The sequence below is a fragment of the Delphinus delphis genome, chromosome 2 (assembly GCF_949987515.2).
Source record: "Delphinus delphis chromosome 2, mDelDel1.2, whole genome shotgun sequence".
Classification (NCBI taxonomy): Eukaryota; Metazoa; Chordata; class Mammalia; order Artiodactyla; family Delphinidae; genus Delphinus; species Delphinus delphis.
The window spans coordinates 98,068,556-98,092,979 of record NC_082684.1 but is presented as its reverse complement, the minus strand read 5'-3'; the positions used below and the strand labels follow the sequence as shown (position 1 = coordinate 98,092,979).

At 46.8% G+C, this 24,424-nt stretch overlaps 2 protein-coding genes across 5 annotated transcripts; one reads left to right on the top strand and one right to left on the bottom strand.

The window, feature by feature from the left end:
- The first annotated feature begins 548 nt into the window (after positions 1-548).
- On the top strand, positions 549-18,928 carry GTPBP4 (GTP binding protein 4). The gene is made up of 17 exons (XM_060005253.1): positions 549-628; positions 1,526-1,696; positions 3,611-3,714; positions 3,799-3,935; positions 5,198-5,298; positions 6,462-6,554; positions 7,162-7,353; positions 7,434-7,499; positions 9,793-9,882; positions 10,371-10,481; positions 12,071-12,148; positions 12,430-12,481; positions 12,937-13,037; positions 14,843-15,040; positions 16,010-16,075; positions 17,522-17,665; positions 18,281-18,928. Exons 1-17 carry the CDS (start codon positions 581-583, stop codon positions 18,431-18,433), a joined length of 1,905 nt encoding a protein of 634 aa, XP_059861236.1. The 5' UTR covers positions 549-580; the 3' UTR covers positions 18,434-18,928.
- Positions 18,929-21,455: 2,527 nt separating this feature from the next.
- Positions 21,456-24,321, bottom strand: LOC132420640 (isopentenyl-diphosphate Delta-isomerase 1). 4 transcript variants are annotated; one of them, XM_060005254.1, is made up of 5 exons: positions 23,962-24,304; positions 23,478-23,650; positions 23,260-23,352; positions 22,685-22,815; positions 21,456-22,022 (listed from the first exon to the last, which is right to left on the bottom strand). In XM_060005254.1, the coding sequence occupies exons 1-5, from the start codon at positions 24,108-24,110 to the stop codon at positions 21,705-21,707; spliced, it is 864 nt and encodes a 287-aa protein (XP_059861237.1). In that variant the 5' UTR covers positions 24,111-24,304; the 3' UTR covers positions 21,456-21,704. The 4 variants fall into 4 exon arrangements, with proteins under 4 accessions (XP_059861237.1, XP_059861238.1, XP_059861239.1 ...); XM_060005255.1 differs by lacking the exon at positions 23,962-24,304 and adding an exon at positions 23,851-23,935; XM_060005256.1 differs by lacking the exon at positions 23,962-24,304 and adding an exon at positions 23,733-23,757.
- Positions 24,322-24,424: the final 103 nt, after the last annotated feature.

Sequence of the window (24,424 nt, the reverse complement as noted above, 5' to 3'; positions counted from 1 at the left end):
GCCCCCCTACCTTCCGTTCACCCCGCCAGCGGCCGCGACGCACGGCCCCCGAGACTCCTCGATCCTGAGAGCCCAGAGCCCCTGGCCTCCTCAGATCCTGAGTTCCCCAGGCCCTTCGAGATCCCAGACTCCCCGAGGCCCCCGAAGCCTTCCGAGCCCCTCTGACCACCCCGACACCCCGAGCCTCCCGAGACCCCTGACCCGGGCCGGGAGGGGATCGCGGCCGGGCCCTGGAGCCGGTGACCGTCGGGGGGAGCACAGGCCCCCAGGGAGGCCTCTCAGGACCCTCTCCTTTAGGGTCAGGGACTGAACCTCAAAACCGCTTCCTCCCCGCGGTCTTCCTCCCGCCCTCCGCGCGCCCTCAGCCCCACCCCCGGCCCCGTGACCCCTACCTCCGGACGGGCGGGGGCGCTGTGCGACGCCGAGGCCGGGCGGGGTTGACGTAGGGAGCGCCCGGAAGTGACGCAAAGCTAGCGGAAGTCCCGTCCACCTCGGCGGAAGTTCCTCCTACCCGCTGGCCCTCCCCTCTACCCACCCCGGCGGAAGTCCGGGCCGCCGTTCCTCGTGGCTGATCGCAGGCATGGCGCACTACAACTTCAAAAAGATCACGGTGGTGCCGTCCGCCAAGGTAGGCGGCCCCGAGGGCCCTTCCGCCCACACTTTTCTCCGCCGGGTCATGGGAATCGAGGGTCCGGTTTGTAACGCTGGGCTGAGAGGGGTCGCCTCCTCCACCAGGCCCCCGTCTTAGACCATGTTCTCTACAGATTAGGGCCCCCGGGTTAGGGGTCTCCCGAGAGGGTGGCGGTCCTTCCTCAGAAATTAGGGCTGCCCGGGGTTAGGGTCCCTCTTCAGATGTTGGGGTCCTCCCCAGAGAAGAGGGGGAGAGTCAGGGCAAACTTTACGAAGTAGGTAGGTTTTCAACTGTCTCCAAAGGGTTCGTGGATTCTGCCAGATGGAAGAGGGGTCGCGGTCAGAGGCGAGACCGCGGCGTCCCTCCCGGAGCTAACAGTGTTGCCGGCATCTGTCTTCTTGGCTAGTTTGCACTGGGGAATTCATGCAGAAGTCTTTTATATCCTCTGGTAGTCACCTTACATGCCTTAGTCACCTTACCTTAGGAAATTGTATATAGTGGGTTTTAGTTTTATATGTTATTTTATGTACTTTCAAAGCCACAGATATGCAAACTGAAACAGTAGAACTGTTTCTCATTAAAAATTTTTTTTTTCTAATTTATGCTTGAGTTGTCTGGCTACTTACGTTTCAGAGGTTCTTAGGTATTTGGAAATTAGGATAACGTGAAGAAAGCGTAGGATAAAATTTATTTCTGCAGCCATTTGCTGAGTGTTTCTTAAAGGCCAGGAACTATAAAGTTGAGCACGTTTTATATTGAAGATTTAATTAGAAAATGTGTTCGTAGTTTAAAATATATCGTATTGTTAAGTAGTAGTCTTTTAAGATGGTTTCAAATAAGTGGGTGAAAGTAGATGTTTTTGGTGTAACTGTGTCTTACTTTATTTAATTGCAGGACTTTATTGATTTAACATTGTCGAAGACTCAACGAAAGACTCCGACAGTTATTCATAAACATTATCAAATCCATCGCATTAGACACTTTTATATGAGGAAAGTCAAATTTACTCAGCAGAATTACCATGACAGACTCTCACAGATTCTGACGGATTTCCCCAAATTGGATGTAAGTGATTCTGGGAAACATAAGTGATTATGTAAATATGAGCCTTCAGACAGGGTTAAACAAGGTCTGTCTAGAGATAATGAAGGAAAGAGGAAATAATTGACTTGTTGAAGTTTACTCTGAGAGTTAGTGGCAAAACTGGGAACAGAGTACAGGTGTTTTGATTCCTTAGTATCTTTTTTCCCCCGGTCAAAGTCCATCTACGAGGGCCCAGAGCATGCCTCGCTCGGGCTTTTTCTGTAACCTCTAGACTTGTAGGGGCCAACCCGAGCTCTGAAAGCTGTGGACTGAATTCAGGAGCCCGAGCTTCTGGCGGCTTGTGTGCTTCCTCTCCTCCCTCTTTCCAAGGCTCCCTTTCCTGTGGCCTCAAGTTGGGCCAGTGGCTTGAGGCCCAGCAGTGTTTGTGATGTTGTTGCTTCATCAGCTAACGACTGTCTATGTACTTTCTTCACGGGCAAGAAACAGTCTCGTGGGGAGCCGCCTTCTACATTGAGCCCCCAAAGTTGAGCTCTGCTGCGTAGAGCAGTTTGCTTGTGTGTTTAGCTGTAGGATGCAAGAGAGGACACTGCCTGTAGAGTCCCTGTGTGGGGCGACGCTGCTGCAGGGTTGTTGAGGAGGTGATAGATGTGGGATCAGCAGTACAGCCTGAGAGCCTAAATGTGCCACTGCCCTACAACAGTCCCTGAAGGTGGGTTAAGGCAGTGAGAAGAGATTGGTTTATGTGACAGAAATTGCTGTTACAAAATTCTGGGACTTGATAGGTGCACAGTGACTACTGGCTGGATGAGGGTGTAGTTTCTTGGGAAAGTGTGTGTACTTCAGGAAGTACCTGGGGATAAAGAAGGCAGTAAGAATGAGATGAAGACACCAGGAAACACCTGATGTGAGCAAACAGAAAATACTTTGATCTAATCAACACCAGAATTTTGTTCTTTGTAAAAAAAAATTTATCTTTTTTATCCTTGGTATCTTTTTTTTTTTTTAATATACATTAGGGGTTCAAATTTATGAACATTCTATTCCTGTTGGCTTTTTTCAAACTAAAGTTATCTGAGAACAATTTTCGAGTAAAAGGTTGGAGTAGATTATCATTCATTAAACGATTGCTGTGTCTGTTCAGCCGTCACTTTTAAAGCCCCTATCTTGTCTAGTGGGGGGGAAGTGATAATAAACATGAAAACATGTGTGTCATGTGGGTATGGAGAAGAGGGAGGGCCGCTAGCTGAGCCCTGAAGGAAGCGAGAGCTGTGCGCTACCTGGGGAATGAGCACTGAGGCACAGAAACAGCAAGTGCAAAGGCCCCGGGCTCCAGAGTCTGGTGTCTTCAAGGAACAGGAAGGTCCAGGAGGCGGGTCGGAGGGGGTGTGGGTGGGGCGAGGCGACTTGTGTAGCGGCCTTTGCAGTGGAGCCTGGGACCGGTCTCCCTGGCCTTGCTGTGACTGACTTTCGAAGGAAGACTGGTCTGTGGGGATGAGAGCCCTAGGTGGGGAGCACAGCCGCCAGGGCACTGGTGGCTCCAGAGCTGAGGAGCTGAGAAGCGTCTGCCAAGAAGAGGAGCAGAGATGGGCGGATTGTGGGCTCAAGGGAGTTTTAAAACTTTTAAAAAGTTTTGGGGCAATAATAGCATAAGGTTGATGGGACAGGGAAGAATTTCTCCAGCTCAGTTCTTGAGTGGTGAGGGGCGGGCTCTGGTGCTCAGATGGAGATGGGCCTGGCTGCCCTGCTGACTGCATTTTTCTCTGTGAACTAAACAGTCATTGAACAGGAGAGAGGACTGGGGAGAAGATCCTGGGGGGGTGAGGAAGAGTAAGAGGTGCGATGTGTTTCCCGAAGAAATTATTCTTCAAGTGTTATTCATATATTGGGAGGAGAAACTGCTGGAGCAAAATGACCACTTTGTTTTTCTTGTTACAGGATATTCATCCATTTTATGCTGATTTGATGAACATTCTGTATGACAAGGATCATTACAAGTTGGCTCTAGGACAAATAAATATCGCCAAAAATTTAGTGGACAAGTAAGGTATTTTCTTAATGTAGTATCTTTTAAGTTACTGTTAAAAGAGAGAAAACTCTTACACATTTCTTTTTATGTCTTTCAGTGTTGCTAAAGATTACGTGCGGCTTATGAAATATGGTGATTCTCTCTACCGCTGCAAGCAGCTGAAACGTGCGGCCCTTGGGCGCATGTGTACTATTATCAGAAGACAGAAGCAGAGTTTGGAATATTTGGAACAAGGTACTTGCTATGCATCAGCAAAAACAGGTTTTAGTGCATTCTGTTAACGTACTTGATCCTTGTCAAGAAGTTATTTTTAAAATGTTTATTTTTGTTTTGTTTTAGAGATAAGAGGATCAAATTATTTTTCCCAGCCTAGCCTGTAAGAAATTCTTACAGGTTAGATATTACTGAAAAAGCAGCTAGCACTTAACATGCTTACACACTAGTAGCACTATTAAGAAAATTTATGTTTTTTAAGTTTAATAGGTAAGGCATGTACGTTATAAATCATGGGGAAGTAATAAAACATATAAAAATAAAGTGACCCATAGTTTTACCTGTTACTGACAATATGGTGCATTTCTTTGTAAAACGTGTTAGCATCAAACTGCTACTCCAGTTTTGTTACCTGGTAGTTTTTTTCAGTAGGATGATTTCTTAATGTAGTAGGACTTTTTTTTTTTTTTTTTGCGGTACGCGGGCCTCTCACTGTTGTGGCCTCACCCGTTGCGGAGCACAGGCTCCGGACGCGCAGGCTCAGTGGCCGTGGCTCACGCGCCCAGCCGCTCCGCGGCTTGTGGCATCTCCCCAGACCGGGGCACGAACCCGTGTTCCCTGCATCGGCAGGCGGACTCTCAACCACTGCGCCACCAGGGAAGCCCTGTAGTAGGACTTTTATTGAAACAATTTTTTGCCTTTTTGCATGCATATATTTTTACATTTCAAGTGTTTTTAACTGATTTGGTTTTGGACCCCCCCCCCCACCCCTCCCAGCATCTTGCAAATAATTTGTGACAAGATTGTAACACTGGGCTGCTTTAACAGTGCTTCCAGTGAGCCATTAGGTCATCAGGGTGGCCCACTGGTGTCGCTGGAGCAGACGAGGCCCCTGAGGGTTTCTCATTACGTGAAAGTAGCCTGCTGCCCAGCCAGGAAGTGATGGCACACACACTCGCTCGAAAGTGCTCTTTCAAATATCATCTCTCATGCTCAGTTGTCTGGGTTGTGTGGTTTGGGCCCCATCTTGTACCTGTTGGATAGGAATCTATGCTGTCGGGCCTGGGAGCAGGATTCCTGGTACAGCCTGGATGCCCGGTGCCTCCGCAGCTGGTCCCTTCTCCGTTCATTCGTATTCTCTCTGTCACATACATGATAAATGTTGGAGTGAGGGTGATGTGACCACAGTCCTGGAGTGCACAGCTAAGTTGAGCAGATCTTCAGCTTTGAGTTTCTTAAGTTTTCTTATGAAATTAAGCACGTTTACTGTAAACTTCTCACAGTGCGTCAGCATCTGTCCCGTCTGCCGACCATTGACCCGAATACAAGGACCCTGCTTCTGTGTGGGTACCCGAATGTCGGCAAGTCCAGCTTCATCAATAAGGTTGGTCCGCCTGACGGTGCAGTGACCGAGGACCTGACTGCCTGGGGTGAGGCCGGCTGCAGTCAGTCCTCTAGTCGGCACTGCCCTGGGCCCAAAACATTCTTCCTCCCATCCTCGAGGATCGACCCTGAACCTGGATGGATATTGCAGTTATGGGGACCATTTTATTTTTGGGTTTTGTGTGTGTCCTACAAATTTCTAAGGGATTTGAGACGTTTGAATACGTTTCTGTTAACACACGGACATGCGTATCCCGGGAACAGTAGTGCCAGGGAGTCACTGTTGACCGTGCAGACCGTGCCTGCTGAACTGGCCTTCCCAGGCTCCAGAGGTGTTTCTCAGGTGATGTCACCCGGGTTGCTGTGTCAACTTGCATGTAAACTATTTGGTTTGTGTAGTGGGAAGTGGTTGCCCTTTACTTAGTTTATTATCAGAGCTAAAGGAACTGTTTAAGTAACGCAGCACCTTAGCTGAGCTCAGGGACCTGAATGGAGTAGAAACTGTGTTTAAAGTGTCAGCTCACAACCAGCAACAGCCCAGGTGCCAAAAAAACAATGGTTACATGTGTGGCTCTTTGCTACTAAGAACACTTCTGCAGATTTGTAGGTTTTTGTTTTGTCTACAAGTGGCACTGACACAGTGACAGCTGAGCTCTGCAGTGTCTCAGCTGACCTCTCCAGGGCTTGTGAGCCAGGCCTTGGGGGTAAGACGGGCCGCTTAATTAACTAACATTAAACAACAACAGAAAATTCAGTCCTCAGTCTCATGACCACATTTCAGGAGTTCAGGGACCCCGCGTGGCTTGCAGGCCGTTGTGAGGTGCAGGTGTAGAGCGTTCCCGTCATCACAGGAAGTTCTGTTGGGCGTCGCTGGGGCCAGGATGGGTGAGAGGAGGAGCTGGTTGGTGTCCTCCAGGTGCTGGGCCTTCCTTGCTCCCTGATGCCTGATTCATACACTGCCTCTGCAGCCCGGGTCCTGAAGAAGAGGAGCCCGTCTGCCTGCTGAGGTGCTGGCTTCTGTCAGAGTTGAATCCTGTGAGGTTGAATCTCGTGGGGTTTTTTTTGTTTTTTTCCTACCCCAGCAGTTAGTCTCGATAACACGTAGGTGCCGCGTTTACTCTGTTGCAGAGGATACGCAGTAACAGGACTTGTGGTTTGTTCCAGGTGACGAGAGCAGATGTGGACGTCCAGCCCTATGCCTTTACCACCAAGTCTCTGTTTGTTGGGCACATGGATTACAAGTATCTGCGCTGGCAGGTGAGAGCTGTCTAAGCTGGGACAGTCGTGGCCTTGTTCCTGGAGTTTGATTCTGGGGATTCCCACAGACTAGTTAGTGTCTGCCCACGTCCCAGTGTATGCAGGGTCACAGGGAAGGCTGGGGGGTCACCGGGAACGTCCCCGTGGACAAGCTCCACCAAGCTCGGGGGACGCGGCAGCTCCCAGCAAGCTTTCTGCGCTTGGCTAATGGTGGTGCTTCTGATGGGCCGGTCATCAGAAACCATTTACAAGCGTGACGCAGCCTGTTTCCATAGTTGAATTTAATGTTATGAGAGGTGATGTCATTCCTAGCATGTGGGAGCAGTTATCCCAGTGTTTCTATGTTGTCACTAATGGAAAGAGGGGTCCTTCTCAGGGTCGTTGGCAAGTTCGTTCTTCAGTGAGCTCTGCAGCCCCCTCACCCGTTTTTCATACTTAATTTGTCCTTTCCCCCTGCTGCCTTGTTTGTTTACCGTGGTCAGTTGGGAGCCCTGCATTTTCGTTACCAGCTTTGTCAGAGCTGGTCTGGGTTTGTCAGCGCCCTCGGCCTGTGCTGGGCAAGCAGCTTTTGCAGACGTGGGCTCTGGAGTAACGAGTCTGACCTTAGGTGGTGGATACTCCGGGGATCCTGGACCACCCTCTGGAGGATCGCAACACCATTGAGATGCAAGCCATCACTGCACTGGCTCACCTGCGAGCCGCGGTTCTCTACGTGATGGATTTGTCTGAGCAGTGTGGGCACGGACTCGGGGAGCAGCTGGAGCTCTTCCAGAACATCAGGCCGCTCTTTGTCAACAAGGTGAGTGTGGGGACCAGTGTTTTAGTTTGTAACCTGCAGCGTGAAGGTAATAATTTCATTATTTTTCTTTCTTATTCTAGCCTCTTATCATTGTAGCAAACAAATGTGACGTGAAGAGAATAGCTGAACTTTCTGAGGACGATCAGGTAAATCATCTTGATGTTTTCAATATTTCCTACTAATTCTGAATCTCGTCTTACACAATCAGAGTTGAAAAGGAATGTTAGCGATGCTAGTCTGGTTTTTGTTTTGCAGCTGAGATAATATCCTCACTGATTGAGTCGACGTGACCTTATGAAAGCCCATTCATGGCAAACAGACCATGAGGTTTCCTGGTTCCTACTCTCTCAGAGGCTGTGGGGCGGGCTGTGCGTGTGGTCAGTACAGCAGCCTTCAGGAGACTGCTCGTTTGGAAGGGGCTGCCTCTCTTGTTGGGGCCTTAAAACGAGCAAAGCACCCAAGGTTCGCCTCAGCTCCTTGGGCCTGGGCTGCTGGTTGCTCTGGAGCAGTACCTGCAGCGAAGTGTCTAGTGGGAGGCGTTTCTCGGGTGTTACTGGAGTACCTGCTTCACAGATTCTGTGGGGAGATGTTGGGGACTGAGTGAGTGAGGGAAAAGGAGTGTCTGCAGACCTTCCAGAACCGTGACCCTGTCGTGTCTGCTGTAATTTTCCAGGTGGCAGGTAACGTCGTTAGCCTTAGGTTTTCAAGCTGTTTGACCCTGTATCCGTCCCCAGGAGGCATCTCTCAGGACAAATGCTTCGAGAAGCTCTGCGCTGGTCCGGTGGTTTTGTCTCGTGGCCCCACCAGCCATGTTGGCATTGCTTTTCGGTGGTAATGTGTCGTAAGTCAGGGCACACCCTGGGCCTCCGCAGTCAGACTCTGGGAGGCCCAGCAGCCCGCTTTGCAAGGCCCCGTTTGGTGTGAGAGGCGCTGCGCTTGTCTGGCCTGAGCAGAGGGTCTCTAGGGGGGCTGTGCTCTTGTCTCTGGCTCTCTCTGGTGATGTTTGAACACTTAATCCTTGGTGAGAACGTGGTGTGTTTAAACAGCCATTCTGGTGTCCCTGGGCACTGCCGTGTACTCTACGTTACTGATGATGTAAACACTGATGTCAGAGAATTCTCTTTTCTTTGAAAGGGTCAGATACTTACTCGGTGATCTCAGTTTTTCAGGCTAAGAGCACTGGAGTGTGGAGGGGAGGGCAGGTCAGGAGTGATCCTTGTGCTGGAAACTCAGCCCTTGGGGTTAGACACGCCCAAGTCCTGCCCCCACTGCCAGCTATGATGGAGTTTCAGTGGTGGGAACAGTTGCATCACTGGGTTGGGAAGCAGGGTTGCGGGTGCTGTGAACGCTGGTCAGCGCCGCGTGGGGCCTGCTCTGGGTCGGTCGGTGACTGATGTCTCTGGAGCTGCAGTGCAGGTTTTGCCCCGTCTCACACAAGGCACGTGGCGGCAGGTGCGGTGTCTTATGCGGGTCATGCTGGTAGGTGGTATGACTGGTCTTTCCAGGGAGTGGGGAGAGCAGAACTCATTCCTGAGAAGCTTAACTGTTGTGAATTGGCCACCTGTGTCTGAGTGTTGTCACATGGTCAGGCCGGCAGCAAGGTGTCGGGTGGCGTTGGTGGAGGCGCAAATGAAGTCCCTTGTCCTGGGGTCTTGGTGGTTCGTTCATAGCTGGATTCGTACACGTTGCCATATCGTTTTCTAAGGAATTATCTTAGGCTGTGGAGGCCAGGTATTTTATAAAAAACAGCATTGAGAATATTCTCTATGAAAATCGGTATCTTAATTTTCTCAAGGTTCTCTTCAGAAGGGTAGGTCTCACAGAATGTTCCAGAGAGCCTCTGGTTTGCTTGCTGTAGTTTGATTTGATCCTCCCCATAACGTATATTTTCTTTTCTTTTTTAAAAAAAATTTATTTATTTTTGGCTGCGTTGGGTCTTCATTGCTGCGCGCGGGCTCTCTCTAGTTGCAGTGAGTCGGGGCTATTCTTCATTGCGGTGCACGGGCTTCCCCATTGCAGTGGCTTCTCTTGTTGCGGAGCATGGGCTCTAGGTGCGCAGGCTTCAGTAGTTGTGGCACACGGGATCAGTAGTTGTGGCTTGCGGGCACTAGAGCACAGGCTCAGTAGTTGTGACCCACGGGCTTAGTTGCTCCGCGGCATGTGGGATCTTCCCGGACCAGGGCTCGAACCCTTGTCCCCTGCATTGGCAGGCGGATTCTTAACCACTGTGCCACCAGGGAAGCCCCTGTATTTTCTTAATCACAGCTGAATTTAGGGAAAAATAAATAACTGTTTTGGGGAGATGTCCTTCAAAAGAATTAAAACCCACAGATGTGTTAATTATAATTAGCATTTATAGCACCCATTTGAGGAGAAGTAAGATTTGTTCATGGGGAACTGGGGATAAACGCAGCTCTCATTTGTCCTTTGTATTCCCAGAAAATATTTCTAGATCTGCAGGCTGAAGGGTTTTCTGTGGTGGAGACCAGCACCCTGACGGAGGAAGGGGTTATTAAAGTGAAGACAGAGGTCAGTGCTTCCTCACAAGCAGGGTTGATCCCTTTCCTTGACAGGGATGTTTCTCTCTGAGTGTTAACAACCCTGAGTGCTAGTAGCTCCGCCTGAGAGATGAATCCCGGGGCCCCCACCCGCCCTGTGAACATGTGAAGAGATGCTCACACTCCCAGCACAGGTCATTTTCACTTAGTCCTGCTGTCTCAGGGTTCTTCCTTGGGCTGGGCCTGACCCTGACCCGGGAAGGAAGAGAGAGGTCCCCTCCGCACCTGGCCCACCCTCTCCCGTCCCGGAGCGTGAGGTCTGCCCCAGGGCAGTTACTTGGACCTTGGGGGTCCCAGCACTCAGCCATCAGATGCTACCTCTGAGGGAAAAGCGTAGCAGGTTCCAAACCTGGGGACCGTCCTCTGGTTATGGGGGCTCTGGTTCCTGGTTCCTTCCAGAAGGCAATATGAGGCTGTGCCGGGTGCCCTGTGACCTGGTGCCACGTTTTCTCACCTTAGGCTTGTGACAGGCTTTTGGCTCATCGAGTTGAAACCAAAATGAAAGGAAATAAAGTGAACGAGGTGCTGAACAGACTGCATTTGGCTGTTCCCAGCAGAAGAGATGACAAGGTAAAGCCGCCTGTGGAGGCCCTTGAGGCAGGGGGTTGCAATGGCTGGTGGGGACCCACGCGCCTGCCTCCCCGGTAGTGGATTTCCCGGGTGTTCTCGCATCTTTCTCAGAATGAAAGTTATGCCATGTATGTCAGGAAGAATCGAAGCGGTGAGAGGAAGAGTATGAAGAGCCGGGTTAAACCTGCTCCCCCACCAGAGGCTATTACTGTAACTCTCAGCTTGTCTATTTGTTCAGAAACATTTTGGCATATAAGCTTCTTTTAAAACACAGGAATATATTTTCTTTCAAGTTTTTCATTTTCTTGCTATTAAAAACTAGTGCTCAAGGGTACGTTTTCATACATAGGTCTCTGTTTTTAATTGCAAATATATCTGTAGACTGAATTTTAAGGCATGGCATCGAAAATGTCATTGTCCTCCAACAATGCCTTGCAGGTTTATACTTCTGAAGGTTTGAGAATGCATGCTTCCTGTTGTGTCAGTGTGACGGACTAAAGATGCTTCCATTGTTGTGATGTGTTTCTTTTTTCTTTTTTTGCTGTGCTGCACAGCTTGTGGGATCTCAGTTCCCCGACCGGCGATTGAACCCAGGACCATGTCAGTGAAAGCCCAGAATCCTAACCGCTAGGCCACCTGGGAATTCCCCCTTTTTATTTATTTTAATGTTTCTTATGTATTTATTCATTCAACGCTAATTTTTGGCAGCTAGTCTAGGCATTAACAATACAGGTAAAGGTCACTGTCAGTGACGTTAATGATTTTTATCATATTTGTTCTCAAAAAGTTACACCAGTTTTCAGTTTTTTTCATTACCACACTTTTTTTCTCCAAAATAAAGTGGAAATTACATTATAAGAAGTGATATTTCTACACTGTAGTTTCAGGCAGTCACACTCAGTGATTATTCAACATGATTGTTTTCAGTTAGTGAACATCATGTGGAACAGGATATGTATCTTGGTGTTGACATACTTGTTTTTTCACTTCTTTAGGTTATCTCTTACTGATTTGTAATTTTTATATTAAGGAAATCGGACTCTTGTATGTTCTGTAGATTTGTTTTCTTTTTGTCAAAGGTATTTTTTCTTCTGTATTCTGATGGTTCAATTTTTAAAATTTTACCTTTTTTTTTAATAGAAGTCTTCATTTAGTTGTGATTTTATCTTGTTCATGGGAAGCAGGTGGTGGTCTTCACCCAGCTCATCGTTTATCTCAGGACTGATGGCTGGATGGTGTGTCTTCCCATCAGATTCCCTTCTGTGCTTGGGCTTATGTCTGAATTTCTCCTGTTCATTCATCTGCTTTATTTCTCCTGTACTGCTTTCTTCATCCATAATTTTTCTTGATTCTCTTACTGTTTGTTTTTTCTAAATAAACCTTAGAATCGGCTTTTGGAGCCTTCCCAGCTTCCTTGCCCAGACTGGCCTTGCACCTTCCCGTCTCCCCCAGATCATCTTGGTTTTTAGTTGGTCTGGGTGTGGTTTTGTGTTTCCCTTGCAGATGGAGAATTTGCTTGTGGTTTTTCATCTTTGTGTTTTGATTTAGCAAGGCATTTCATGTAGGTATTTCCACTCATGTCTTCTCAGGAGCGGCCCCCATTCATCCCTGAAGGAGTCGTGGCACGCAGAAAGAGAATGGAGCTTGGGGAGCCGAAGAGGAGGCGGGTAAGTGACGGGAGCGCCCATGGGCCTGCGCTGGAGAGCGTGTGTGGGGCAGGGCTTTGGAGCATAAACCCCCTGGGGCCTGGACACCCTCCTGGGTGGAGGTGCCAGGTCCGCCAGTGGCAGAAACAGCTTTCCCACCAGAAATGGGTGCTGCACCTCAGGTGCTGAAAGGATTGGCTCTTCGGTTGGAGGAGGGGTGATTCCACAGGGAAGGGAGGGGGCCCAGCAGTTCTGGATCTGAAGGTCAAATAGCGCTGATGAAAACTGTGTTTTCATTGCAGGAACGGGACATTGAGCTGGAAATGGGAGATGATTATATTCTGGATCTTCAAAGTAAGGGCTCAAATGTGATAGTTGTTTTCAGATGCCAGTTGTGTGAAAAATGTGAAAGTGCATTAATGGGTGCAAGTCTTCCAGCATTTTGTTAATTTAATTTCTTGAAGGTGAGAGGTTGCATACTGCCAGGACTCTGAGATTTCTTCCTTCCAGGTAGTTTTCTGTGAGTGATCATTTCTGTAGCTTACCTATCATATAAGTGTTGGACCAGGCTGATACTGTTGATAATCTGTTGTTCATGCCTTTGGACACTTGATCCTGAGGTACTGATGGGTCTTAGGATGTGCTTGGAGCAATCCTTTGGTCGAGCACGTTACCTTGCTTACCTAGTGTTGAACACAAGTGCTCTGTTGTCTTCACAGGTGTAGGACTTGTGTAAGTGGTGGCTCGTTTGGGGCACACAGTAGTTGATGTTAAAAACAACTATAAACTTTTTGTTCTTCGACCTTTAGAGTACTGGGATATAATGAATTCATCTGAGAAACATGATAAGATACCTGAGATCTGGGAAGGCCATAACATAGCCGACTATATTGATCCTGACATCATGCAGGTTTGTATCACTAGTTAAATTATGTGACTTTTATTCCTCTTTAACACGACCACCGAAAGACACGCACACAACTTTCCACTCACCTCTGTCCGTGGCCCTCGTTCCTTCTATGCCCACCAAGACCCCGGTGGGCATAGAAGGCCCTGCCTCTTGGGGCCCTGCACACGCAGCACCGTGTCCCTGCATCGGGTGCTGGTGCAGGCTCTCCCCTTCCTCCTAGACCTCCCGCCCGAGCTCTTGTGCTGGTCTCAGGGGCGGCCTCACTTCATAAGGGAGTCCCCGGGGCGTGGACGCCCTCGTCGCCACCCCATGTGGGCCCCTCTGGCTGCAGGTGCTGCTCGCTCCCCGCCTGACCCCTTGTCTTCCCCAAGTTCTGCCCCGGCACACAGCTGCCTCCTGTTTCAGTCCTCTCCTTGTTTGCTGTTTCTTAACATATGAGTGTCCACAGAAAACAAAAACTTCTTAGACCCTGTGTTCTCCTTTAGTTGCTATCCTTTCTCTCCTGAGTCAAGTGTTTTTTTTTTTTTAATGTGTTAAAGTGTACAGCTAAGTAGCATCTAGTACCTTTATGGTGTTGTGCAACCACCACCCCTGTGTAGTTGCAGAACCTTTTCATCATCCCCAAAGTAACTCCCAGTACTCGATAAGTAATCACTTCCTAGTCTCCCCTCCCCCTAGCCTCAGGCAACCACAAATCTCTTTTCCGTCTCTCTAGATTTGCCTGTTTTATATATTTTATATAAATGGAGTCTTACAATATGTTGATCTTATTCCACTTAGCATAATATTTTCAAGGTTCACCCATGTTGTAGCATGTGTCAGAGCTTTCATTCCTTTTTATTGCTTAGTGATATTCTGTTGTATATGTGTAGCACATTTTGTTTATCCATTCATCCGTTGATGGACATAGGGTTGTTTCCACTGTTTGGGTATTGTGATTAGTGCTACTATGAACGTTGATGGATAAGTATTGAGTGCCTGTTTTCAACACTTTTGGGCAGATTCCTAGGAGTAGAGTTGCTGGGTCATAAGGTAATTTTATGTTTCACTTTTTGAGGAACTGCCAGCCAAGTTTTTAAAAAAATATTTTATAAATATTTGTAACATATGTTCCTTGTTTCCCTTGTTATTCACTCCTCAGTTCTCAAATGGCATCCTTAATTTATATTTCATGTCTTAATCTCTTCAGTTGTGCCTCTTGCTTTGTCTCTTACTCTGTGGCATCCCGTTTCTGTAGTCTGGGCTCAGATGGCCTGACTTGGCCTTCCCGTCCAACCTCCCTCCCCATGCCTTTTCACGCTAGTACTGATGGGGATACCTCTGACTCGGGTTCCTGTCAAGGTTTATTCATTATATGTATTTAAAATTTTTATTAACTGTATGGGCAACGAGCTTGTGTTTGGGATGGCTTTGGGATGGATACACGGGCTGTCGTGGTCCAAGGCCAGTTCAGATTGATGTTCTCAGTTCTTCAAGAATGGAGGGTCTTTCATGTACCTGCTGGGAGCGAGGGGAACATTTTACACGTTTTAACCTCAGAGTTGGGAGTGGTTGTTTCTAAAGAAAGAAAAGAAGTGGCACAGAATAGTCTGTGGCTGTCGGCTTAGTCTTTGTGCTCATCTCTGCACGGAGCCTGTTGGTGGGGAGGTGAGCCCTGGCACAGAGGACAAGGCCCACGTGAGTCTGGACCCGGGTGTTCATCATACCCCGAAAGGCTTAGGGGAAACCTGGTTTCTATAAAGATTGTTACACTTGTTTATGAGTTTTTCATTGTTGGCTTTGTTTAATTGTGACTTTTTTAAAAGAAATTGGAAGAGTTGGAAAAAGAAGAAGAGCTAAGAACAGCTGCTGGAGTGTATGACAGTGAATCTGAAACTGAAGATGAAGAAATGGCAGAAATCCAACAGCTGGCAAAACAGATTAGGGAAAAAAAGAAGTTGAAGATTCTGCAGTCCAGAGAGAAGGACACCCAGGGACCCAGGATGCCTCGGACAGCCAAGAAGGCAAGTGTCGTGTCATGTCCAAGAGCGTCACCTATTTCTTTGTGTATTGGAGTCTTGTATGGTCCATGCTAAACATGCTTCACTTTGTTTTGTTGGTATAAGTTGGCTTTTGAGGTTGAGTGAGTGTTGATCATTCATATTCTGAGTATTATACCCCTTCTTGGTGACTTTCACTGTTGGATTCAACCCCTTTGTAGCTGTACAAATGAAGATTGTGAGTTATGCATAAATTTGTAGAGGTAAAGTCGCCAATTAACACATTCTTATTCTTTAATTCTTTATTAGGAGTCATCTTTTACAATTTACAGAAAAACTAACCCAATCTAACTTAGGGCCAAAGGTGATTTAACTGGGCCCTGTGACTGGTTAGGACGGGGAAGTTGACACTGAGGCACAGGTGGATCAGATGGTGTCAGGGTCCTTCCAGTTCTCAGGTCCGTCTTCTTAGCCTCTTCCTCCCGCACCGTGCTCTTGTCCGGAGGCACAGCTCCCCAGGGAAAGAGGATGGTGTGCAGGGCAGTTAGAGTGAGATGGGGCAGGAGGGAAAATGTCGGATGCTGGGCACCTCTCCATGGACGCTATTCATGTGTTCGAAATACTGTTTCTGTGTGGTGGCAAATGACTGTCTCTTGACAGACGTGGCCATCGCTGTATCCCCCCCATCGTGGGGCTCCGTGTGCTTGGGAGGAGATGATGGCCTCTGGGGTCTGCATGTGGGAATCCCTGGGGAGCTGAGCAGAATCCAGGGGCAACACGTATGTCGTCCCGCTCAGAAAAATTGCCCAGGATATGTTAATTTTCATGTTATTTAATGAGTTGTACAAAAACATACACATGAGCCCAAGTAAAAGAATTTCTAAAATAAGTGTGTCGTGGATCATTGTAAAAGGTACGGTTTCCCTTGAAATTTTTTTTTAAACATTTTATCAAGCTAATTTTGCTTAAAACAATGTCCATTTCTGCCTTCAGGTTCAGCGGAAGGTTTTGGAGGATGAGATGCGCAGTCTTGGTGTCGACATGGACAACAAAGACAACGTGAGTGCAGACGGCCTCAGAGCCATGGGTGGGGCAGCGCCGTCCTGGGAACCAGGGCAGGAGTGGGTTACAGAGGAGTTAGCACTTCTGGGGTTTGTGCTGAGAATTATGTTGTTTTGTGCAGTTTTTAGTACTTGAGCTGCAACTTTGATTTTGGTGACTGATGTCTTCACATAGAGCTTCAGTTTAGACACCAGGTAAATGTGAGGTGGTCTGGAGTTTCTTGGCGTGAGAGTTAACGTAGGCTGTAAATAGCTCAAAGCTGTTTCTCGGAACCCAGGGGTTAGAAGGCATTTCAGATACCTTTTTCAGGATCCCAATTTTTCTTGCTTGATGAATTACTCTGGAGAATGCACATCTTTGTGTGAAAGAACGTCTTCATGTTCTGGATTGTTTTCTCAAAACAGATTCCAAGAAGTGGAATTTCCGAAACAAAGGATGACATTGTGTTAGACTAATTCAGATTTTGATCAGCAGTGCGTGAGCATATACTGCTCACATGGGGTGTTATTTTCATGTTCACATATGGCTTCTGACTTTGGATTGTTTATCAGGTGCTGGGCTCTAGGGTGCCTGCCTCTCACATCGTGTCATCTTATTTCAAAACAGTAACATGAGGGGGCGCCACGGGCCGGGTGCCAAGCTGCTGGCTTGCAGAGCTGGATCTCAGCACCCACAGGGCTGAGCTTTCAGGCGGCCATCACTGAGTTCAGGCGGATGATCCTGGAAGCGGGGCATGAAGGAGAGACAGCTCTTTACATAAACTGTGCTGCTAATGTGGCTGAACAGGCAGCTCTAAGTAAAGTTTTTTAAATGGAGTTAAAATCAGCTCTGTAACTTAAAGCAGCTGTGGAAGTGAAAAAGAATATTTGGGACTTCCCTGGTGGCGCAGTGGTGAAGAATCCACCTGCCAATGCAGGGGACACAGGTTCGAGCCCTGGTCCAGGAAGATCCCACATGCCGCGGAGCAACTAAGCCCGTGCGCCGCAACTACTGAACCTGTGCTCTAGAGCCCGTGTGCCACAACTACTGACCCTGCGTGTCACAACTACTGACCCTGCGTGCCACAACTACTGACCCTGCGTGCCACAACTACTGACCCTGCGTGCCACAAGTACTGAAGCCCACACGCCCAGAGCCCGTGCTCCGCAACAAGAGAAGCCACCGTAATGAAAAGCCCGTGCACCACAATGAAGAGTAGCCCCCGCTCACGGCAGCTAGAGAAAGCCCGTGTGCAGCAACAAAGACCCAATGCAACCAAAAAAAAAAAGAGTTTGACCAATAATTAATGTGAAGTTAACTATGTGTATTTTAAATGTATTTAACTTATTTGACGATGGTTCTAAAAACCCCTCCATGTGCCTTCTCCCCTCGTTGTAATAATTTCATGTTTGTCCCTAAGGCTGGGACCCTGAGGCACTGAAGTTTGCTTTCTGTGTGTTTCAGGCCCATTATGTGGTCCAGGCCAGAAGGGCTCGGAGCGTCACACGGAAAAGGAAGCGGGAAGACTCTGTCCCACCCACGTCTGTGGCCCGGATTCGCAGTTGCTCTCGGACCCCACGTGATGTCTCTGGTCTCCGGGATGTCAAGGTTAGTATGTATACCGTCTCTTTTGCTGAAACTTCTTTTTTTTAAATAAACACAAAAATGATTAGTTTTAGCATTTTGAAAATTCAGGTGAGAAAGTTTGTGTATAAACTTAGAAGCAGTCTCCCTTTTGGGAGCCCGAGTTTCCCATTCCACCACACCACCTCCATCTGGTAGTCTGGTAGTCTGGTAGTGAGAAAGTTTGTGTATAAACTTAGAAGCAGTCTCCCTTTTGGGAGCCCGAGTTTCCCATTCCACCACACCGCCTCCATCTGGTAGTCTGGATTTAACACCAGCATTGACACTTGTCAGTCAGATGGGAGTAGTTTCATGGGCCGGAATCTCAGTGTCCCCGTGTGTCTGAGAGGAAGTCCAGGTCTGAGTGTATCTGGTCCCTGTAGGTACGAGACTTGTCTGGGTAGTTTCCATCTTGGAGATACTGGTCGAGCTCCTGCAGGTGCTGTGGTGGATCCACGGGAACATGGTGTGAGTGAGACTCACCAGGGTTTCTCTCCACAGCACAGACCCGGACTGTTCAGACAGTGTGTTAACAGGTCATGGAAATTTGCTTGGAAATTAGATTTTCCACAGCTGACGTGTTTTTCTTCTCCTTTATAGATGGTGAAGAAAGCCAAGACCATGATGAAGAATGCTCAGAAGAAGATGAATCGCTTGGGGAGGAAAGGGGAGGCAGACAGACATGTGTTTGACATGAAACCCAAGCACCTGCTCTCGGGAAAGAGGAAAGCTGGTAAAAAGGACAGGAGATAGTGTCTATCGTAGCTGAAGCGCTTTGGCTCGACTTCTTCCTGGTTTGGTTTCACAGAATTGGAGTCGGACTTCTTCCTGGTTTGGTTTCGCAGGATTGGAGTCGTGATCTGTAAACTGAACGTGACAATGGAATAACTCAAGCACTTGTTGTTTGGCTGAAAGCTGTGGTTACCCGATAACTGTCCAGGTGTGGGGGATTTTTATCGCTGCATAATATTACAGATATTTTGAGCAGGCAGTGGTTTCTCATTTATGGAGTTTTGGTTGCTTCAGACTTGCAGGGCTGGAAGGATATATTTATGTGACTACATTGTTTTTGATGGAGAAAAATCTTACTCTCTTGTGCAACAGGGAACTTTGGTTTCACTGCATGTGAAGAGTCCTTAGCTGGTGAAAGCTTACAGATGTCAGGATGCCAGGACTAAGTTATCTTCTAGTCCTTTTGTACGATGTACTGTCTTCAACTATTTTATCCAAAATAAACTTCAAAAGAAAGCAGTTTTATTTAGTTGGTTTTGTTTTCGTTTTTTTTAGTTACAAATCACCGTCAGTTTGGGCAGATGAAAAGGGAAGAGAAAGTAAATGGCAATTCTTTTTTGTTTTCAAAGCGCAAAATACTTTTTAGTGGAACAGAATGTTGCCTAAGTTACTACAGCAGTTAAATGTGGGCACCTGCTGCTGTGTCCACTGCTGAAAATTAAATTGTGAGGTACAGGCCCAGTAAAATGTAGGAAATCAACATTTTAGAATATTAAGTGATTAAAACGTCACTTCTCGACCACAAAACTGCTGTGGCCACCGCTTTATGTGCGGTTTCAAGCATCCCCTCTGCTGACTCGTGGCATGTGTGGGAGTTTTCCAGTGTCATGCAGTGTGATTCAAGGTGTGTTTGAAAGTTGCATTACATTTTGGGGATCCAAAATAAAATTTTCATTTGTTTACGCTGAGAAAGATTATGTAAAGAGAAACCCATTGAGTGTCAGGTGAGAAGGGAGTAGGAAGAACCAGAGTCCCTCTCCTCCCAGGTTACAGTGGCTCTGGCAGAATCTCTGCTGTAACTATTGAATATTTGGGACTCCAGAGTCTTTAAAGGCTCACCTCTTCCAGGGAAAGGCTCCACGGTAAACCAGTTTGTCAGTTTTAGCCCCTGTGGCTTAGCAACTGCCTGACCTCTCACCCAAACCCTGTGGCAGTCACTGTACCTGTGTTTCTGGAGGTGCTTGTGGGATTCAGATTGGGCCCTAAGGGCCTTGTCTCCAAATATTAGGATTTTGTTTTGATTGACAGTTGCTGCTTCTGATGGCAGAGGTGTAGACAGAGATGGATCCCCATCAGCTGAATTTGAAGGGTCAGTGCCTGTTTCTTTTTCCCTTGCATTTTTCATTTTTTACCCCTTTGGAGAGCTACAGATGTGAGGATTAGGACTTAAGAAAGCACTGCTGGCTCAGGGGAATTTAGAAAGTCAGCATGTCTGTGTCCAGGGAAAGACACACAGTCAGAGAGGAAGTGAGAGACATGAAGACCTCGGGTGGTACAGATAGCCAACAACTAAAAATTCACATACAAAGAAATAGGAAAGTGTGGTCCGTTAAAGGAAAAAACTGAGAAACTGTCCCTCAGGAAGACATGACAGACTTACTAGACACTACCTTAAAGATGCTCAAGGAGCTAAAGGAAGACGTGGACAAAGTCAGAAAAAACAATGAACAAACCAGGAATACCAATAAAGAGAATAAAGTTTTATAGACGTCTCCCTCTGCTCTGTACCTGTTGTCAATGGTTTGTCCAGCATCTAACAGTCTAAGACGCCACGGCCCATATGGCAACCACTAGCCACTGTAGCTACCCAGTAACTGGTTACATGTGTCTTTTAGCCTAAAAGTTCCTACTAAAGAACTAGAAACAATATAAAAATGCATTTTGAAACTCTATGTCATTTATCACTTAAGCTACCATAGGCAGGTTGACCTGTTACTGTACTGAAGTTTTAACAAAGTAGACAACAGTATCAAAATGTGGTAATTTAGTTTTGTTTTTATTTTTCAATAAAGTTACTATTAGCTACACAGTCTTGCCTGAAATTAATTGTTCAGGGTTAACAAATGGATTTTTCTATTGAATTTATAAAACATTTAACTTTGTAAGAAATTTTTATCTTTTTCTTCATTACTTACTAATACACAGCATTCAAAGATAATAAAGCTGTCTTAAGATTTCAAATCTGAGAAGTCTATGGCAAGAGTTCAAAGAAGTACATTAGTCAAAGTGTACTTTAAATATTAATACACACATATTCCATAACCCAAATCTATTTAATATGAACGTTAGCCTTTCTTTTTGATAATTTTCCCCCTACAACACACAGCCTGGCTCAGCAGAACAGTGGTTCTCAACTGTGGGTGATGCTGTCCTTGAGGAGACATTTGGCATCTGGTGTCACTGGGGCTGTCATGGGGGGAGGGGTGCCAACAGCATTTTTTTATGTAGAACCTGGGGATGCTGCTAAATCCTACAACACAAAGGATGAGCCCCCAAAAGAATTATCCAACCCAAACATCAGCAGTGCCAAGGTTAGAATACCCTGTTGTAGAGTATGACCCAACTGACCCAAGTTCCATTTTACAAATAGCCTGTCTGTTCCCAGTAACTCTGAAAACCACAGGCAACGATTATTTAAATGAATTAACCTAGCCTATGTCATTACCAAAAACAATGTTTGACTTTAAGTATCAAAATACTTCAGAATGATCAAAACACAAAATTAACAATGGCAGAAATCAGGATATATACCATTGAATTCCCTTGAACCTGTTCTATATTAATCTCAATCTGAAAAGTTAATCTGAAGTGTTTTGAAGTAGATAAGCAAATAGTTTCCATTGCACATTCTTCTGGACTATGATAAAAATTGAAAGATACATCAAGCACCTGGCAAACAGCAAAGTGCTCTACAAGTCTTCTGAAAAGGTTTATCACAATATATTAAAAAAATGAACTTATTTGTTCACATTTGTCATAACCATCTGTTTAGATAGGTTAAGTTTATTTGCTCTTTTTTATAATAATCTCATAAATATTTTTTACAAATTGCAGTTAACATATATGGGTTGTATGACACAAATCAAGAATTCTTTTCCACACGAATTCTGGTTGTAAAGTAACAGTATTTCCAATGAGAGTTCTAACGGGGAACCAGGTTTTTAAAATATTCATCTTAAGTTTACTAAGTAGAGAAATTCTTTAGTACTTTATTAATCATTCATCACCACATCTACATTCTGTGTATTTTCTCATGGTCAACAAACTGATTCAAATGATTTAAGTTATCCCACCACCTAAAGAGAAAAGTCTCTGCAATAATTTGAAACCACGGAGTTATCTTAATTTCACCATGGGCTGCCTTTTCCAGAAGTTCTTCTAGTTCTTCCTTTGATACGTAACAATAGCTTTTAATCTCATTGGGATCTGGATTCAAGGTCACATTCTTCTTCACAAACAAAATGTAATCAATTTCATGTTCTCCCCAGATACCATCAGATTGAGCCTTGTAATGAATTCGTGTTAGATAATTAATTTCTTCTGGAGGAACCTAGGACAAAACCCCAAAAACCTCCAAAATATCAATAAAGTAATCAAAACCCACTACATTTCAGTAATACCTTGAACAACAGAACTAGTGTTAGAATGACAACTTTTGAAACATTAGTCTCCTATTAATATATGGAAATAGTATTAAATAATATTAAATAGTTTCAAGTGTCTGACACTTTTCCCATAGGACCAAAAATAGAAGTAGATTTATTGAAAACTGTATTAAAAAAAGAAAAGCAGTCACTCTAACTAGAAGTGTGCCATTCTGCCTCACATATTAATATTAACGGGAGAAAAAAATTTACCATTTTAACTAAATGAGAGATTATTTATTCGTGTATTATTAAAAGGAGACGATTCCAGGGAAAAAAAGATTATTTAAATTCACCCAATCAGATCTGAGGTTCACAAGAAAATATTCATCTTTGATCTGATCAATTATAAAACAGTCAACTTTATAAACTGGTTAACAGATCAATCCATTTTGGTACTGAGGTAAATATCGACAAGTATTATGAAATCAAAATTTAACCTTTATCCAATGGGCTTTCTTGGCCTAAAAAAGCAAGAGATTACAAAGCAGAAAGCTACACCTAAATTTAATGTTTTACTAAAAACGGTTTCAAAGTATTCTATGTTTCAGCTAGTATGGCTGCTTACCTCTTCCATGGGAATTCCCAACTCAGCCTTTAAACGCCTCTGTGCTGCTCGCCTTACTCCAATTGCATTGTTTTCTTCAAGCTCTCGTGGATTATTTAAGGGATGACTACAGCAAGTATTAGTAAAACAACCTGGAACATGTTAATATAGATGTACATTAACTTTTCTTCAAAGCAGGTCTGAAAGGTTAAGAAAACTTTAAATTTTAAAAGTAACATAAAAAATGATTGTTGAGGATTTCTAGATCTGTTTTAATAAGCTATCAGCAACCATTTTGTGACACTTGGGTAGATAAGTTTTTATGAACGCCTTCTTAACCAAAGCGATGATAACGTGTATTAGATACAATTTAGAAAGTTATATATGAATCTACACATACCTAGCAGTTTTTATCCTTTATTAGGATAAACCTTAGGTCTTATTAGGTTGCAACCGCCGTATAAGTTTTTTGTATGAAGAATATAAAACTAAGTCATTCAAAAGATTTCTTTTTTGACCTTGGCTACCAGAAGTTCCACGTGACAAAATCAAACTAAATACAATCGCCAACAAAACACTACACAAAGCACACTAACCTGGAAAGGTAATTTTAGCGTCTGATCTCTGCTGCAGCAGGAGCTTATTTTCAGTGTTGAATAAGAAAACACTAAAAGCTCGATGCAATAATCCTGAAAGCAAAAGAAATACGATGAATTGAGTTTTAAGAGGCCAGTTACTTGCCTGTTGCTTTGGGGTCCGAAGGAAGCGGGGCTGCCGCCCGGGGACCCGGCCCGCCCGCCGCCCCCGCGGGCACCTCTCTCGATGTTCTCGTTCAGATGGCAGTTCTTCTTGGTCTCCGCCCCGATCCTCCGGTCGTTCTCGTCGATGAGTATGCACATCTCCGCCAAGAGCTGCACCTGCCGCTCGTCCAGCTCATCAGTGCTCACCTCGGGCATCGCGGCCCAGCCTGCGCGCCTACCCAGGGATCTGGCGGGGGAGGTGGGGACCCGGGGGTTGGAGGCTGAGCCCGCCGCCCCGCGCCCCTCCCTCCGCCCGCCCCGCCACCTACCCCGCGCCGTCCTCCCGGCCTGCGCCCACGCAGCCCGGCGGCGACCCCACGCGCTTCCCGCGCCGCACAGACCTCCGCCCTCTGGCTTCTCCCCAAAACAGTTAAGAGGAAAAAGCACCCTGAGCTCACAGGACGCGACTAACAGGCACTGGGCCCGCCCCTCAGCGCCAAGCCCGACGCCGAGCCCGGGACTCCAGCCCGCCTCCCCTCAGAGACCCAGCCTCCTTACCTCACAAGCAGACCGACAGCGGGACGACACTCCGCAGCGCTCGCCTCCTGCAGGCCTAGCTCCCAAGCACAGGGCCCGCCCCCGGCCCGAGCCCGGCCTCCCAACGCCGCGCGCCCAATCGCCCGCGCCCGCGCCAGAGAGCGCCACATCGCCGCTGGCCAATGGCGCGCCGGCCGCGCCTCACGTCACGGTCGCGCGGTGGCGCCACTCCCTGAGCGCGAGGTGTCTCCTCCCAGGGCCGTGAGCTGCAGAGCCGCCCCCAGGCCGAAGCGCAGGTGCTTTCGGCGTCCTCCCTGTGTCGCTGAGTGGGGGCGGCTCCTCGACTGCGGAGCTACGTGACAGAGTGAGCTAGGAGAGAAGGGGCCTGGGAGAGCGGCCGCCCACCAGTCACGCCCTGGCCGAGCCAGCCAATCGAGGCGCCCGAGGCCCTGCGCTGGTGACGTGCTGATGTCAGGCGTCTCTG